At 33.7% G+C, this 18049-nt stretch overlaps 1 protein-coding gene across 2 annotated transcripts; it reads left to right on the top strand.

Moving 5' to 3' along the window:
- The first annotated feature begins 1138 nt into the window (after nt 1-1138).
- Nucleotides 1139-16055, top strand: LOC148598139 (cytochrome P450 2J2-like). Of its 2 annotated transcripts, none has more exons than XM_088561409.1 (5): nt 1139-1718; nt 7206-7431; nt 9298-9424; nt 10262-10412; nt 12308-12434. In XM_088561409.1, exons 1-4 carry the CDS (start codon nt 1355-1357, stop codon nt 10400-10402), a joined length of 858 nt encoding a protein of 285 aa, XP_088417535.1. In that variant the 5' UTR covers nt 1139-1354; the 3' UTR covers nt 10403-10412; nt 12308-12434. The 2 variants fall into 2 exon arrangements, with proteins under 2 accessions (XP_088417535.1, XP_088417536.1); XM_088561410.1 differs by lacking the exons at nt 1139-1718; nt 7206-7431; nt 9298-9424 and adding exons at nt 12962-13058; nt 13824-14030; nt 15208-16055 and having other exon boundaries at nt 10276-10412; nt 12308-12444.
- Nucleotides 16056-18049: the final 1994 nt, after the last annotated feature.

The raw sequence follows: 18049 nt of genomic DNA, 5'->3' as shown, positions 1-18049 counted from the left end.
CTCTATTTTAAATATTAATTAACAAACTCCATATATCCTCGACTTCTAAAGCCTCGTCTACCTTAAAATACCCCTTTTGTAAAATATTCAAAATGTCGTTATCTTCGTCTTGCATCCCGAATGAATGGAATAGGGCGAAGCAAGACCACTGTTCAAGAGGGTTTTAACGGGCGAAGCTAAAAACTATAGACCTATCTCATTACTTAGCGTTATTTCAAAATGTAAGGAGAGATGAGTATACAAACATGTACATACATATAACTTTTTATTACAAAATAAAATAATTACAGCCAGGCAGGCTAGGTTTATCAGGGGCGAATATGCAACACGGGAAAGCTTCAGATAACGCAAAAAAAGGAGTTGTCTTTTGTGGCATAAGCAAGGCATTCGACCGCGTATGGCACAGAAATCTCTTATTAATACTACGGTATTTGTGGGGATATGCTACACTGGTTTAAAAAATTATCTTTCCGGGAGGGAACAGAAGGTGGTTCTTAGTGGTATAAGTTTTGACTGGACATCCATTGAAGCTGGCGTTCCCAAGGGCTCCATATTAGGACTTTTTCTGTTTTGATCGTCTAGCCCTCACAATATATAATATGATAATATTATAGTTTTCCATATTATCCCACGTATCAACGCGAGACTTTTAAACCAAGCCCGAGAGCTCTGCCCGAGAGATGATATGGGTCGAGAGGGACAATATGGAACAATGAAATTTCATAATTTCTTCCTCACAATTTAATTTTACATCGTTATAAAATAAATAACTCTTATGACCATTTCACGTCATATTTGCCTGTAATTTCTTCATTTTCATTCTTTGCTGATGACATAACCATTGACAAGCTGACATAGATGAGTCAGACTATCGAACACACTGTACATAACGGAACAACAACTAAATATGGAGAAAAAAATCGACAATGGACATGATGAATATGCTACTCCACATAATATAAAATGTAACAGCTTAAGATAACGTTTAATCATCTTAATATCATCAAGGTGAACATCTAAAGACAACTATGGAGATCCACATTTTATATTTACACATAAAATTGTTGATTAAAATGTCAAAAAAGAGGACGCGTCCATATATAAAACATATTCCATTGTACACAAGTTTACTTATCGATGTCATTAGGTGTGACGCCGGCCTACATAGCTAGTGTATTCAAAAAGGTGGTGTGCGGCGTAGTTGTACACGTTTTTAATCAATAGTGCTTGCTTTATTTTAAAGTTTTCTATTTGAGAGACGTGGCAGTGTCTTTTGAGATTTCAAAACATAAGTGAAGTTTTTTTGTGCATTTAACATGGGTTTCTATAAAAGTTTTTAATACGGAATGAAACAATGCTCCGCCAAATGATCCAAGCTTTGGACGCAACAACTGTGTTGACATTTTGTATAGTTTTACTTGTTAGCTACATAATATGGAATTTCTTCTTTACTGTGAGGTACAATATTCCGGGCCCAACTCCATGGCCAGTTATAGGAAACTTACCCATGTTTGTGGGGATCAAAGACTTTAGCAAGAAGACTTATGAGCTACAGGAGACCTACGGTGACCTTGTTCTATTGTGGTTTGGGCCACAGCCTGTAGTGCTTTGCTTTGGTTATAAGAATGTTCATGAGGCACTTCTGGTGAATGGCGAGAAGACAAAATTCAGACCGAATTGGCTTTACATTTTCGAAAAGCTGTTTCCTAAGATGACGGGTAAGAGAGCGTAAACAAATTACTATCTAGTATTATTATTTTAAGGTGTCCGTTCAAAAATCAGGCAGTGGGTAGCACATGGCAAAAGATCTTTTGTTTAAAAGAAACAATATCATCCATTTCATATCACATACATCCTTTCTCAAAGTTGAATGTTAGTTTTTGATCAAATGCAATTATTAACGAGAAATTAGTACTACATGTACATAGAAACAGCATTGAAATTCATTTAAAAAGAGAATGTAACTTAAAGTACACGTGAACTTATATTTTGTGCAAAATTTGGTTGCTTTGTTAGGGGATTTTAAAATAATTGTTAACGCCATTCATTGTTTTTGTTTATCTTGATAATACGCCATTCATTGTAAATTTTAAAGAATCTTTTGACATACATATATTTTATATGATACATCATAACACTGGAACTTAAAATTAAGTGGGATACGGTGCGCCACCTATAAGATTTGCCTGATTTTTACATGGATAATCTAGCTCGATCTTGATTTGGTTGCATAAATCAAGGATCAGTATAATGTATAAGTGAATAAAATTATTGTTCATTCGAAAACATGAACACAGAAGAAGCGGATCCAGATTTTTTTAAAAAGGGGATCAAGGCTGCCAGTTTACTCACTGTTGCCCCATTTTTGCCCAGATTAACAGCATTTTTCATGCAACAAAAAAAGTTGCAAACCCCAGACCCCTTGAACTACCTCTGCTTGAACAGATATCCACGAATTTCAATGAATTTTAGAATACAGTATCACAGTGTCAATAAATAAAACCATACGTAATGACATTGTATTTTTATGTATTTAGAAGAAACGGCAATCGGATCTCCTCAGCCTTTCTAGTTCGACAAAAAAAAACGTTATTGTTTTAGTGTAGCAGAAATGGCCGAGTAGTTTCAACTGGAAAAAAAAGGCAAACTACACGTGAGGTAGTCGAACAGTTCATTCAATCTACATATTTTATGTAGTCGAATAACTCTGCACGTATATTAAGAAAGGTAAAAATGAGGGGGAAACCTAAAACAGGGAAAATAAAACTTTCACACAAAGACCATTTTTTGTGTATAATTCAAAAGACCCAAATGTACACACAGAAAAACGAACAACACGAATACGGTGACACGAACAACTAAAACATACTATCTATACTAGTGATGCGGACGGCTAAGGCTTTTTCTAACTTTAATGAGCCTAGAGGAATACGGCTATATCATATGTCAATGGAAAGATAGATCAATGTAGTTTTGGAACATCGTTCTTTTATTACTGAAATAGGATAAAAATTGTCTGCTATTTTGCATTAATTAGAGGAGGGGGTCAAAATTCAATCGACCCCGATACACTTTCATAAGTAATTTAAGTGAAATCAAGTGAAATCGTTTATTGTAGATATCGGAAAACAAGTAACATGTAAAGATCATATGCATAGAATTTCAAAAATGTAACAAAGAACTTTTTCTGACAAAAGTTGACTATTTGATTACAGAACAAAAAATGCTCCTTAAATTTGTTGCATTTTAGGCATTTTCAATGATTAAGAAATAATAAGACACCGTAGAATATTACAATTTATATTTAAATATTCTTTACTTAATAACAAATAAAATAAACACAATGTTCTCGATTCGATCTGCAACATGGGCTTTGCTAAAAATGAGTTTGAAGTTGCAAATTCTCGCATATTTAAATTATAAATTGTACTAAAATTGTATAACACGGTATCGTTTCCGGACAATTTGTCTAGTTTCCGGACTGTTTTATGAACAGAGATAAATGTAAAGTATCGAGTCTATCTTATGTTTTAATGAATAGACTTAAGACTTTGATATTTATTTTTGTATATGTACATACAAAAATCATACATATTTTTGGTTGCATTTGTCTTTATATGCTTGGACTTCAAATAAAACGTTAAAGATTTAACTATGAATCATGGATTCTCAAACAAAATATGCGACTCGGGTGTTCATGATAAGGCTTGATTTCGTAATATATTTGACAATACATAAACTGTGAACTTTGAAATTTACAGGGAAGCATGTCACAATATTTATGTTTTTTGATGTTTAACTATGCGCCAAGCTGATGCTTGTCCTGCAATATCCTCTGCAGTGGCGGATCCACACTGTGAAAAGGAGGGTGCCAGGCGGGGTTCCTTAGAAAATGGTGTGTGTGCTAGGATATTATTTACCATTTTTCTGTCAAATTTACAAATGAAAATGACAAATTTTCCAATAAAAAGGGGGTGGCCTCTGGATCCGCCACTACTCTGAACGGATTATACTAAACGAGTTGATAAAAACAAACCAGATTCCTTGTAAAAATTCTAACGCAAAAAAAGAAGGAATTTCAGACGCAATGAAAACTTCTAAGATTTTTTACCTCTCAAAAAGACTCCAGTTTTAGGAGCCGCATGAATAGGACATCATGGCAACATAGTTGTTATAGAATATTAGTTTAAAGGAAACATCATTGTCCAGGCCAAGGGCGGATTAAGAATATTAAAAAAGAGAGGGGCTCTGATTAAGACGTTTAAAAACAAGGGATACAATCTATCGTTTGCTATATTTACTGTCTATAAGTTGTTATAAACTTACTTTTTGCGGCGTAAACATACATGTACAGAGCAGTTGTAGTAAGTGGTTTGTGCATTGAATTGAGCGTTACTTCTGTTGTCAAACTTTGACAAAGTAGAAAAGTTGTATTGAACATTTATAATGTCATAGTTTTAATTTTCGGGCAGCTATTCATGTTTGTCTGTGTCACGCAAAGAAAGAATAAGTGAGCCACTATATGATTCAATCTAATTCTGATTCGTTATAATCTAAATACCAATAAGAATTAAACTGAATATGGGATCACAACTGTAAAAGCATAGTCGCAAACCCAGGGTTCCGGTCTTGACCCCTCCCTTCAGGCAATGGGAGGGGCAGGACCGTAACCCTTGCCAAACGAAGATACTGTAAAATCTAGAAATCGGAAATAAGCCACTCATATATAACTTGGAAACTTTTCATCGGTCTATATGATAGTAAAGGCCTATTTTATTTGAAATCATCCATTTACAAAAATCTTTGTAACGTTCTCTTTTTCACCGTCACATACTAGATGACCTTTAAGTAATGCCAGAGTTTCCCTCCTTCGTATAAACCGGAATTACATCATTTATATAAGAACAGATCGACGGTCGCTTAAGACAAAAAACAGAGAAAAGGCGTTAAAATTAATATCCTACCAATGAACCTGGTCGAAACCCCCCGTTTTTTTTATCAAGCCTGGCTTGCCAATTAATTTTTTAACTTTATATACATGTATGTTATTCTTAAGACTATTTTTGCATTTTTAGTGCTTTGCCTTGACTATGAATATCCTGTTCATTCCAATTTCCTCAAAACAAACATTGTTGATCGCTCAATTACTGAATGACAGAAAAAAATCCGTCTAACTTTTATTTATCTACTTAAAAATCACTTAAAACATTGTTCATGTCAAAAAATCAGTTACTTTGGATTATATTCATGCTATTCTGTTGTACCAACAGTTCGGAAACGGAACATGTTGTCCGGAAAATGATTTCGTATTTTACAATTGCAGTATAATTAGTAGTTAAAATATGTGAAAATTTGCAACTTCGAACACATTTTGTAAAGCTCATGTTGCAGATCGAATCGAGAACGTTATGTTTATTTTATTGTCTTAATCATTGAAAATGCACTGAAATGCAACCATTTGAAGGGGCAATTTTGTTCTGTGATTAAATAGTCAACTTTTGATGGAAAAAGTTCTTTTTTTTTTACATTTTTGAAATTCCATACATCTTTACATGTTACTGTTTCCTAATACATGTACCTAAAATAAATGATTTCACTTAAATTACTTATCAAAGTGTATTGGGGTCGATTGATCTTTGACCCCTCCTCTAATTAATGCAAAATAGCAGAAAACTTTACCGTTTTTTTACTCTGATAATTACGATATTCAAAAACTACATTGATTGATCTTTCCATTAAAATATGATAACTGTATACCCTCTAGGCCCATTAAACTCGAAAACTAAAGCACTTTTTGATACCTGTCCGCAGCACTATGCAAAATATATTGTATATAACAAACAGAATTGTGTTAACCTCTGTTAAATATGAACAAGTATTTTAATCTGTAAACAACACACACTATAAATTATCGACCTTTTCACGTAAGTGCTTTGGTTTGAAAATACATATTTTTAGCGATCCTAAGGTTACTTATGAAATTGACTAGAGAACCATAATATGTTATAGTTAACAGAAATTAACTTATAGTTTTTTCATATAACCCCTGTTCTTGGGAGATAAAAGTGATATACAATGCATTGTAGAATTCAAATTAAGGGAGATAACTCTGTAAATGACACTGAAATTCAATAGAAACTGTTGGATTTTTAATGCGGATTATTTCATAAGAGCAGACTGGCTGAAATGAATAATTATTCATTTCATCAAAAAGACCTATACAGCAATTTTTTTTGGATGTATTACATGTTACAAAATTTGCATGATTCTTACAAAAGCTACTACTTAAATGACTCCTCTTTACCAAGTCTTAACGTATTTGTTCAGTAAGGATACAAATTTTAAAATGCTACAAACTAAAATATCGTAGCAACTCAAAATGTAATCAACTTGGTAAGGTGAAGCTGTGCTGTAAAGATTCATGAAAGAATGTTGCAATAAAAAATTAAAGCTGCATTAGCTGCCAAATTTGTTCAGTTCTGATACTACTGAATTTGCTGATTCAATGAAATAAATTTGTAGTAATGCAATGGAAGCAATAAATGTCGATAATGCCTACAGAATATTGTGAAAACAACGTTTTTTTAATCAAAGAAGATCGATAGCTCTGATCTAATTATTTTTCGCCATTACTTCCGAAGATTGCCGACAAGACATTCACCTGATTTAAAAATACTTTAACCTTGGTAAAAAAAACAACAATAAAGAATACACAGGAAAGCATATGTCTTGTTTACATTTCATTTTATCTATTTCTTGATTAGTTTTCAAATAACAATTATTGACCATATTTGTGCCACATTATATCACAATACGTAAATTTCAAAAGCATCCTTGCGTTTTAATCGAACTTTTTTCTTTTACGGCTTGAGTTCATCGGTATTCCTTTACCGTTGATTAACCACTTTTGCTTTGCAACCAGATTTGTTTTTAAAAAAGTGACCCTTACAGCACATGCATGGATTAAGGTCACAAGAAGTCACATGCATACGAATTTATCTAGGTCGATTTTTTTTTGTCTTGCAAGACAATAAATATATAGACACCTATTTCATGTATTTAATGCATTTTATTTGTGGATATCAAATGAAATTATAATACAGGAAAAGTACAATTTAGTAGAATAAGGCATATTTCAACAGAAACAAAAATTTACGAGAATGACAGCTAATACAGCTTAAACTAAAAGTCTGTTTATTTTGTAGGTATATTCTTTTCAAACGGACAAGTCTGGTCAGATGGGCGGAAATTTTCAGTCGTTGCTCTGAAAGATTTTGGCGTTGGCAAAAAGACAATTGACGAAAGGATTAATGAAGAGGTAGAATTTCTGGTCGAGTTATTTTCCAAGAATCCCGGAAAACCGGCTAACGTTCACGAAGTTTTTCCTATGGCAACTTCGAACATCATTTCCAATATAATATTTGGATCAAGGTATTATTGTGTATGAGTGTAGATAAAAAAGCATTTGTAACTAAAACCAGACATGTAAAAACAATTGAATGAACAGATGGACGGCATGCGTTTGCGCCATTTTTTTTTAAATTCTATTTCGTTCGCACTACAAGGTTATATTTCATTTCCCAAGATTAATTGTTTCGTTTGCGCTATTTTCAAGGTAACCGTTTATGGAAAGCCAAAGGGGTCAACATTTCAATGTTTATTTGTTTATTTTTAATGCTTATTTCGAAATTCTTAATGCTGAATTGTTAATTGTTAATGCTTGCCCCTAAATTATACATGCTTAGTTCCAACTTATTAATTCCATATTCTCGTATTCGCTTTCTACTACTTGACCTTAAGACGCTCTTCCATGGAAAAGCAAGTCACCTGATCTGATGTTTCCCGATTTGCCAAATACGGATAAATTAGTGGCGTTCGAAAAAAATTGAATCGGAAATTGAAATTGCGTGCTATGTGTTACATTTATTTCCTGATGAAAATTGTAAGTAGAAATGAGCAATTTTTTCTGCGTCGAGTGCCGTTTTTTTTAAAGATAGTACTTGTTTTAAATGACAAATCGTATTATGATGATTTAAAGATGACAATGATTTAAATGCAATTTTAAAGTATTAACCATTTTAACATTCCTACTTCCATAGTGAGCAGGGGCAACATATAGTGAAATCAGGGGCGGATCCAGGCGGGGCCGTGGCGGGCGTGGGCCCCCTAAAATAACTTTAATTTCTCGCTTATTTTTACCACAAAAGATACCTACATTGCACCCACTCTTGAAGAATATTTCAAAAATATAACTTCAAATATTTTATCTGTGCGCCCCCCCCCCCCCCAATATAAAATCCTGGATCCGCCCCTGGAAATGATATAAACATATCAAAATCACCTGTAATTGGCGGAAATACAATAATTTATGTTTTGCGCAATTGAAATACATGTATAATTTTGGGCGAAAATGATTTTTTGGCGCAGATGATATACTCATCATGTCGCAAAAGCAATGCATCGGTACAGATATGTATTTATCGAACTAGGCTTGGTTAATAGAGAGTTGATATAAGGTGGAACTATTTAAGTAGTACTCCGGCTAAGAATCGTGCAAAATGTGATTCATGGGTGAAAAGCCTACATATTTTTATTTTTGATATTTTGTTTAAAATGCTTTAGTAAACAGAAATTAACATTTGGTTTTTCATATAACCCGTGCTCATAGAAGATAAAAATTGTATAGAATGCACTGTATAATTCGAAAGTAAGGGAGATAACACTGTAAATGACACTCAAATACAATAGAATCTATTGGATTTTCAGTGTTGATTATCTCCTAAGAGCAGGAAGATTTGAATGAATAATTACACATTTCATAGTATAGACCCATAAAACAACTTAATTACAAAAATAAAATTATGTAGTCTTTTTTGGGGTGTATCACATTTTTCAGATTTTGCATGATTCTTACAAAGACAGCTATTTAAATATTTGTTGAGACGATACGTACCAGCATATAGATTCCGAACGAATTTTACTTTGCCGTCGAAAATGATATCTTCGAATTTGAAAATCCGTATGTTACAGTTCAGACCAAGAAAAATAAAACAGTATAGCGGTTTTTTGCGAATACCAAATTTCGCAATTTTCTTTATGAATAGAGGTATGAAATTTTCCCAGTCTTTATTTTTCGTTTCTTTTAGGTGTTATGGAATGAAAATGATATATGAAATATCTGGACTTAAAATTGGCGACCTTCTAATATTTTCGCTATTCTCCAAACCTTTCCAAAAATTTCCCGCTATACGGTATTATCTGTGTGTAATGCAGTTTTCCGTCTGGTTTATTTTTCAGATTTGACTATGATGACCCCCAATACTTGGAGATTTTGTCATGTATCGACTTCTTCTTTAAGTCTGTTAGATTTGCTACCCCTGTGAATTTCTTCCCTATTTTAGGAAAGCTTCTGCCTAGCAATAATGTAGGTATTTTATTGTATTATACACATGCTACAAAATCTAATATAATACTGAAAATTTCTATTGGCGAATCAGAATCTGTTATTTGGTCTTTTCAGTGACGAGATACGTAACGTTTTAAAAATTTAAGCATTCGAATGTAGGATTCAGATACATTTTGTAGAGAAATTCAGATACATTTTGAAACGAAAAATACATGTTTTTAAATCGCTTTTATTGTTAACGAATTCTTGTACTTATAATTTCCGTACTTTACATTCACATATGATTTGCATAATTAAATATTACGACACCACCTTATGCTACTGATCGGTGCCATACAACCGTCAATTCTAGCTTCATACGAAATCAAAGTGTACCTTCTAAACATCATAGTTACGCATGTGTTCTACGTGTGTTTTTTGCTTGTAAAAGAACGGGAAGTTAACATTAAAAGATCGCTAAAAATTAGGAGAAACTTGTGAAACGAAAACTTTACCCGCACTTCCTAGTAACAGTTGTTTTTATTGAGAAACATTCGTATCATCACGGTTACGCAAGAGTAATCATATCAAAGGAACCAAGATTCTAGCGGGTCACCCGATTTTAGAACATATCGCACTATCGCATTTGTGCCATTTCGGATGTTAAGAGCTAACCAAAGTCAGTTGCATAGAAGTTTCGATCCGCTGAAAAATATGGTCGCCATTACTAAAAATAAAACACAGAGGTTTTTAATTTTGAAACGTATGAAAGTTTTAAGAGTTATCATGGAAACCACAGACGAGTTGAATGGTAAGCCCTTACTTTGTTGCATGAATGATTTCTATAATTTAAAACATTTCCTTCTATTTTTGTAGCTTGATAAAGTCTTTGAGAAGATGCAAATGGTGAGGAAGTTCGTCAGAACTAAAATAGACCTGCAGAGAGAATCGTTTGATCCAAATAATATTCGGAACTTCTTGGACCTTTACTTGGAACAAGAAGGGAAGAAAGATTAAAAAATTTCAGGTAAGAGTGCAACCATTTGTGGGGTGATAGATTCAAACATGAAATAAATAAACACATTTTTATTCATGCGTGGCTAAAAACACTGGCAAAAAACAGATTCTTTTATTATGTGGCTGTCTTTATAAGAATCATGTAAAATATGAAAAACGTGATACACCCCCCCAAAAAGGTAACATATTTTTATTTGTGTAATTACGTTGATTTATTGGTCTATACTACGAAATGTATAATTATTTATTCTAATCTGCCTGCTCTTAGGAGATAATCAACACTGAAAATCTAATAGGTTTTATTGTATTTGAGTGCGATTTACAGAGTTATCTCCCTTAATTTTGAAATTCATTTTATATAATTTTTATTTCCTAAGAACAAGGGTTACATGTATATAAAAAGCTAAATGTAAATTTCTGTTTACTATAGCTATTCAAACAAAATATCCAAAATAAAACGAAGGCTTTTAACCCATGAATCACATTTTGCATGATCCTCAGCTGGAGTGCTACTTAATAGAAAACATCTCCATGGAGAATCCCCAATCAAATTAAAACTAGACCTATCATTGTTCTATTCAGTCACTGAATGTAGGATCTAACACTCCATTCCGCTTTATGTACAGATGACATTTTTGGAATCCTCGGAATTTTCCCTTTTAATTATGCTTTCAAAATCACGGAAGAAGAAATTTGATTGGTCGGTCAAAAAGGTCATCAAAACGGAAAGTAGAATGTAGTATTGTGAATGTAGTATTGTTAAATACTACATGCACTGACTGAATGGAACAATTGATAGGGTATGATTTTTAAAATTAGATTGGTAGATCTTTAACGAAAACAGTAAATGTCACAGTCTTGTATTCTTTGCCTCATAGGCTTCTATAATATACCTTGATTTTTTCCTGATTTTTAAAAATAAAATATACAAGGAGTTTCAATCTAACTTTTGACCATGTTTTTCTATTAAGGAAATGTCAAAAATAATTTTTAGGTCTATTTTAGAAAGAAAGGCACGAACTATGCTACAACAGAACAGATCGAACTGAAAATCGACTTTTTCTACTTTCACTTTTGTTTATAGTTTATGAAAATACCCCTTTTCTGAAGCAGTATTTTTCGTGAAAATACTGTTTTTCCTCAAAAACAAGATTTTGTGTCATAGCTTGATATTTACCCTGTACTTTTGATGAAAAATAATAATCATTTGTCAAGAAACAAAAATGAAAAAAGTAAAAAAAAACGCACTATATTTTTAGCCTCCATGTTTTGACGTACATCCGCTCAGGAATATGAAGACTGATACCTAAAGGAAATTCAAAATGGGAGAATTGACCCTAGCTAAACGCTTTACTTCAAATACCACGTTCTGAATTGCAAATTTATCCGAGTTGATACCAAAACGATTTTTTTTTATCTTAACTCTTTTGTAGATTTGAATTCGGCTTGTATGTGTTTGTTTTGTTATTATGGTGTTAAAAATGTGATTGTACTAAACTTGCACGGGCTAATGTCATCAAAGAGTTATACCTTCAACTCAATCACATCTTCTTAGCCTCATTACGAAAAAAAAACCTCTTAGAACTTGCCCGGATTTTTTTCCAATCTATTTTTGAAATTAATAGTTCTACTGGTTTATTTCATTACCATATCTTACATGTTGCCCCCCTTTTCGCACTAAAATATATCATTTAGAAACTGTAATTTTAGTAGACAATATCCTCCACGGACCTATTACTGCTTCCGCTTGCTATACAGGGTGCGCGGATGGTCATGTTTCCAGTACATAATTCAAGACTTCTCTAGTCCATCCCCATTCAATCTGCATTCATTTTGAACATGTGTCAACCGATTTGTGTAGTGTTAAAACATGCTTAACTGTACAGAGTATTGATATTTTTGTAGAGGAGTTTGTTTTCCAAGTGACCTGTGATCTATTTAATGCTGGGACAGATACAACAGCAATGACCCTAAAATGGTGCATGCTATACCTACTAAAGTACCCGGATGTCCAGCAAAAATGCCGGGAGGAAGTTCTAAAAGTATGTCATGCGTAGTCTACAGCAAAACAGCCCATATTAAGGAAGTCAATGATCAATTGTATATATCAACATTAAATGGATACACGTTCGATATTCAAGAATTTAGGCGGGATAGCGGCCCGATCCTAAGATGCGGAACCATGGGAGATGGTTCTAGGGTTGGAACTGTTCCTTTTTTTTTAAATGACGTTGATATCGTGCTACAATTTTATAAGCAACTAAAAAACCCAGACCTGGATTCCCTTTTACAATGTACTTGACCCTCATTTCAACCTGGATCCCCACTGGTATACACGGATGTAAGAACATGAGCCATGTCAGGCCTATAATAAGAATATATATTAAATATATATGAAATACACATAAAACTCGATTAATATGGTCATTAGCTCTTAGAAATAATGTTTCATATTTGTAAGTGCATATAAGGCAACATATGCACGTTTCCATGAAAACAATACAAATTCGTTAATCTGAAGTTTGTGCTTCGTTTGCTAGATTATGTTAAATATTTTAGGTTGTCGGAGACGGAAGGTTTCCCACGTCGAAGGACAAAGAAGCATTGCCATACGTAATGGCGACAATTAGGGAGGTTCTTAGATCTGCCGCTGTTGGTAAGTGAAGTATGAGCTCAGTTAACAAGTTCGCGTAGTAGTATTATAATAAGGATGTTTCGTATAACCTGTTACCGAAGCAAATTATGCGAAATAACCTGGTATGCTATACGAGATTCATCAGAAAAGTTCTTTCTGTAACAAATCATTCTTAGTCATATTTGCTTCCTCAATTTAGAAAAAATAGATCAAAAACCTGTCTGGCTGTCTGAATATGGAAATACAATTTTTGTCCGGCCTACAGCTGCTAAAAATAAATAAAAAAATCTGACCTGAGTACCGCCAAACTTTAAAAAGTATCGACAAAAAATACCGAAGTCCAAAACATGCATAAGGCCATAACATGAAAACAGGTAACAACTGAAGATATGGAAAGCAAGACGCCACACACAAAAAAAACAACTAAAACACTATTAATATGAACACTAACATAAAACCGGATGTCTGAGAATATTTGCAACTACCAAGTTAACTCCACTGAAATAAAAAAAAAAACTGTCGATAAGACTTATGGCACTTGACCTGGCCACCGGACAAAAGTCAACAGTGAAGTAGTATAACAAGAAAGCTTCTTTTCCACACTTGGTTGAAAGTAAATATGCTGCAAATTTCGAAAATATGTTTTCTGATCCAGAGACTGATACGTGTAGTATACACTCCCCATCTGACCTAACAAGTTGTTTCGAATTTGTGTGTACATACTATAGACATTCTTTTTTCTTTTGTTTTCATAACCTTAATTATTCAAATTATATATATTTATAGCTCCTATTGCGGTTCCACATGGTGTGTTTGATGATATTCAAATCGCCGGAAAGTCACTTCCAAGAAAATCAATCATCATATGTCATATTATGTCAGTGTTGCGGGACCCAGTTGAATGGGACGAACCGGACAAGTTCCGACCGGAACGTTTTTTAGACGAACATGGCAAGCTATTCAAACCCGAAGCTTTTTGTCCCTTTTCATACGGTATGTTGTTATGATTGACATTCGTTAGTTGTAAAATTAACGTCATTCAAGAAAATCCAATTATGATGTGATACCACTATTTCGGGAACCAGTCGCGTGCACATTCGGGTTGGTCCAATGTCATACTCGAAGTTTATGAGAGGTATACTAACTCGGCGTCACCCGAAAGCTAAATGGATCTGCAGTTTATTCTAAAAACTTCATTTTCTTCATTCAGCGTTGGATGAAAAAAAGTTCTAAACAAGAACCATAGGTCCCGTGACATGCCTTATGCACAAAACCATTTTCTTCTGGAGGAAAATGGGGCTGGGATCGATTTCATGTTGAGTTTGAAATTCATTTTCGCGCAAGCGCTTATTTTTTCAGCAGCAGCCGGAGTTTATTTTTTTAATTTGAAATCTGCATTGTTAAGATATGGGGGAAATATGTTGAATTCTATCTTTATCTGTCCATTTTATTTTATTTTTTTTAAAATCCCAGCCCCTTATTGCCTTAATTCCCCCTCTTCGTTATAAAAATGGTCAGTGCGTAAATTTCAAAATGAAAGTAATGATTTCTTCTGAAAAGGCACCTAAGGTATATAGATATTTTTCATGAGAGTTAGGTTAAAGGGTGGCCATCACAATGAAACTCCTCCAGTACCACCTATATCTTAGTGTAAAATTTGCTATGAACCTTAAAAATAGCTGAACTTTACATTGAAAGTAATGGAGACATGAAATAATGGTATGACACCTGAGATTTCACATTTCTGAAATTCAACTATTTTTGAAGTAATGCGTGGTTCAATTTTATGAAATAATTGTTTGGTAATTTTGCATTTTGATTTGTATTGGAAAACAATGAAGATAATATTCAATGCCATAGAACTATTGTTGTATATGAATCGCCTTTAAATGTGAAAATCATTGATAGGTTTGTTGTACAAAGAGAAAAATGGCCGAACAGTTCTGTTACATGTTATAAAGAAAGGCGGGGTCGATCCAGGGATTTTGAAAAGAGTGGAATGTTTCAGGCCATCATTTGTTTATTCAGTTCATTTTGCACGTAATTGACAAAATTTTCTAAAAAAAAAGGAGTTCTAAACCCTAGAACTCCACTCTCCAGGATTCGCGACTGCAGCTTTGTTCAATTTTGATAACCTATTTTACATTATGTTTTATCATTCTTTTATCAGGTCCTAGGCAATGTATTGGGAATCAGCTGGCAACCAACGAAGTCTTCCTATTCCTCACATCCTTTCTACAAAGATTTAAGTTTGAAAAGACAAGTCCAGAGGTAGAGCTTTCAACAGAAGGATTTCAGATGGGAATAACTCGTAACCCAGTACCGTTTGAAATGTATTTTAAACCTATTTAAATATGTACCTATTTTGAATATTTCTATTAACATGATTAACTGATACTTAGATATTCACCTTCCATTATTATTATTTTTATCATATTGTGATAAGTTGTTTATTGTACTTTCATTTCAGTATTTTATCCATGACTTTTGGTAATATTATTTAGATTCCAAGTCCCTGACATATTCTATGATACGTACATCGCAGACGGCACATAGTATATCCCACCAGAACCATCCCTGGAGAGAAGCATTGTTTATATGTACAGACAAAATTTCAAAATGCGATAATTATATTTACGCGATATTTAGCACATATTATGTCTGTCTATCGTGCACTCAACTGGTGTTTGATTAAATTGGCAATGATGCGTGTGATATAGTACATCAATCATCATCCATCGTCATCATCATCATCATCTTCACCATAGTCATCGCTGTCACTATGGTCATCATCATCAGCAGCATGATCATCATCTCTTTCGTTTGTTTGTGTGAATTAGTTGTTTTCTGTAAGATCTAAGTGAGAAATTTGTATACTTTGTTATGTTTTCAATATTGTTTCTTTGTTGAGTAGGAAAAGAAATGTACTCTGTTTTGTTTTATGATACGCTTTTATTGTAGTCCTACTGTAAAATTACTGGAAGTAGTTTTAGTTTTGAATAAACGTGCAAAACGATGTTTTATGTGTACCTCATTTCAGCATACCCTAGTGAAACAAAATGTAAAGAGAACGCTGATTAATCTGAATATTTGTTTCAAAAGGTTTGTGGATGGGTTGGTGCAGAAAAATGGCTTTGCAACTCAAGAAAGACATGTTTTTGTGATTTTTTACTGAATGTGGGGCTCACCAGGATAGAACAGATCTTCCTAAGCACGTTCCCTGTAAAGGCTTGGAACCTAAAAGGGTTCATTACAGTCATGTGTGGAATGTCAGGGCTTCCGAGAAGGGTCACTCTTATGAAAAAAATAGGACATTATTGGAATTTTTGGTCTGAAACAGGAAGTGGTTAATACAAGGGGTTGACACAATGAGAGTTGTAATACACATCATTCTTCTGTAGGCTCCAGGTGGTACACAACATTCCTCTGTAGGTTCCAGGTGGTACACAAAATTCCTCTGTAGGTTCCAGGTGAAATAAACCCTCATGGATAAAATCTTTTTTCGTTGTTGTGAGAAGCAAAGAAATAAGCGGTACGCCGAAAACCTTTTTTGGCCACCGTTATTCACGTTTTTTCAGTTCTCGCGTCACTATTTTTCACAAAACTACATGTTATGTTCATTTTAAAGCACATTCATTCTGCTTGCAGATGAAAAAAATGTGCTTTTCTAAACAAAAATATCGTTGCTAGAATGGTAATGGTTAACATTTCTACATGTACCCCTTGCTGGTCATAAACATTTACTTCGAAGAACAAAATGTAGGGTACACAAAATATCATATTTTTTCATCACATATTTTCACTTGTTTGCCATGGAAATTATATTCTAAGTCCTTTTTTCTAAAAAAAGAAATAATAAAAAAAAACGCATTTCTAATTTCCTCTGATGTTAAAGACTTATGTTAACATAAAATACTTGTGAAAATATTAGCAGTTGCAAATTGAAATAAATGACAATTTTTAAAAGGTTTGACCAAGAATTTCTACAGACGTAGTCCATGACACGTATTTTAAGTGCAGGACAAATTTATAAGATAAAGTTATTTATGGTTTACATAGAAAATTTTTTATCAGTAGAGTGACATTACCACGGCAACAGAATATAAAAAAAAATTTCTGCAATTACATACCAGGATTACTTCATTTAAAAAAATAAGCTAACTTGGGGGATTTGTGCTTTCAAATTGTGTCCTTATGCTTTGGTCTTTGTTGGCTATTGTGGGTTAGAACAACACTATTGATCACCGACTTTTCATCTCATAGTTGCGTCATTTCAAAAGAGGATGGCGATTCTAAGGGTTGGACACCAATATCTTTGTTGGAAAATTTGTGAAGTGCTAAGTTTCGACAAAAATAGCAAATGGTGGATTTTCTTGCAAAGTACCGTTTTCATACATTAACTTTTTTTCTCAGAGGTGATGCAACAATCGAATGACAAATGAAGACTTGCCATGTGGTCTGCAACTTTTTCTGAATAAGATATAAAAGTGAATTCCATTGGCGGATCCAGGGGAGGGTACATTTAAGGCTAAAAACCACTAATTCCACTTCCCATAGGCTTCTATGCTAATTTCACGATATTCAATGGCTTCTCTGGACTTTACCTTAACTTTAACCTGCAGAGGACTATATATCAGCATGATTCTACACATGTCAGCTCACAATCCTCAGAATGGCATGTGGGGTTAGCAGACTTGCAGTGCAGTACTGGTCACCGGAAGTGAAGTGTCTATAAATAGCATGGGAAATCCCAGTGTTTTCACAAGATAGGGGTATATTTAGAAATCATTATGGAGATTAGGCTTCACATCACAAGAAGCAAAATCACCTATAAAATGTACAGAAATGTTTTTCCTTTCAGAAACTGTTTAAATTTTTTAAATGAGATGAGAACTTTTTTCACAGCACTATGAGGAACAGGGGTAATTTCTGCGTAGGACTATTTTTGCGTACGTTCCAAATGCTCATTGGTTGAATTGGTGGTCTGTAACCTAAAGAGTCACTTTCTGTCT

Source organism: Perna viridis, chromosome 14, assembly GCF_037379345.1.
Source record: "Perna viridis isolate PV_CMFRI_1.1 ecotype Kerala chromosome 14, ASM3737934v1, whole genome shotgun sequence".
Lineage (NCBI taxonomy): Eukaryota > Metazoa > Mollusca > Bivalvia > Mytilida > Mytilidae > Perna > Perna viridis.
The sequence above is the reverse complement of the archived record's forward strand: the minus strand, read 5'-3'. Positions and strand labels throughout refer to the sequence as shown.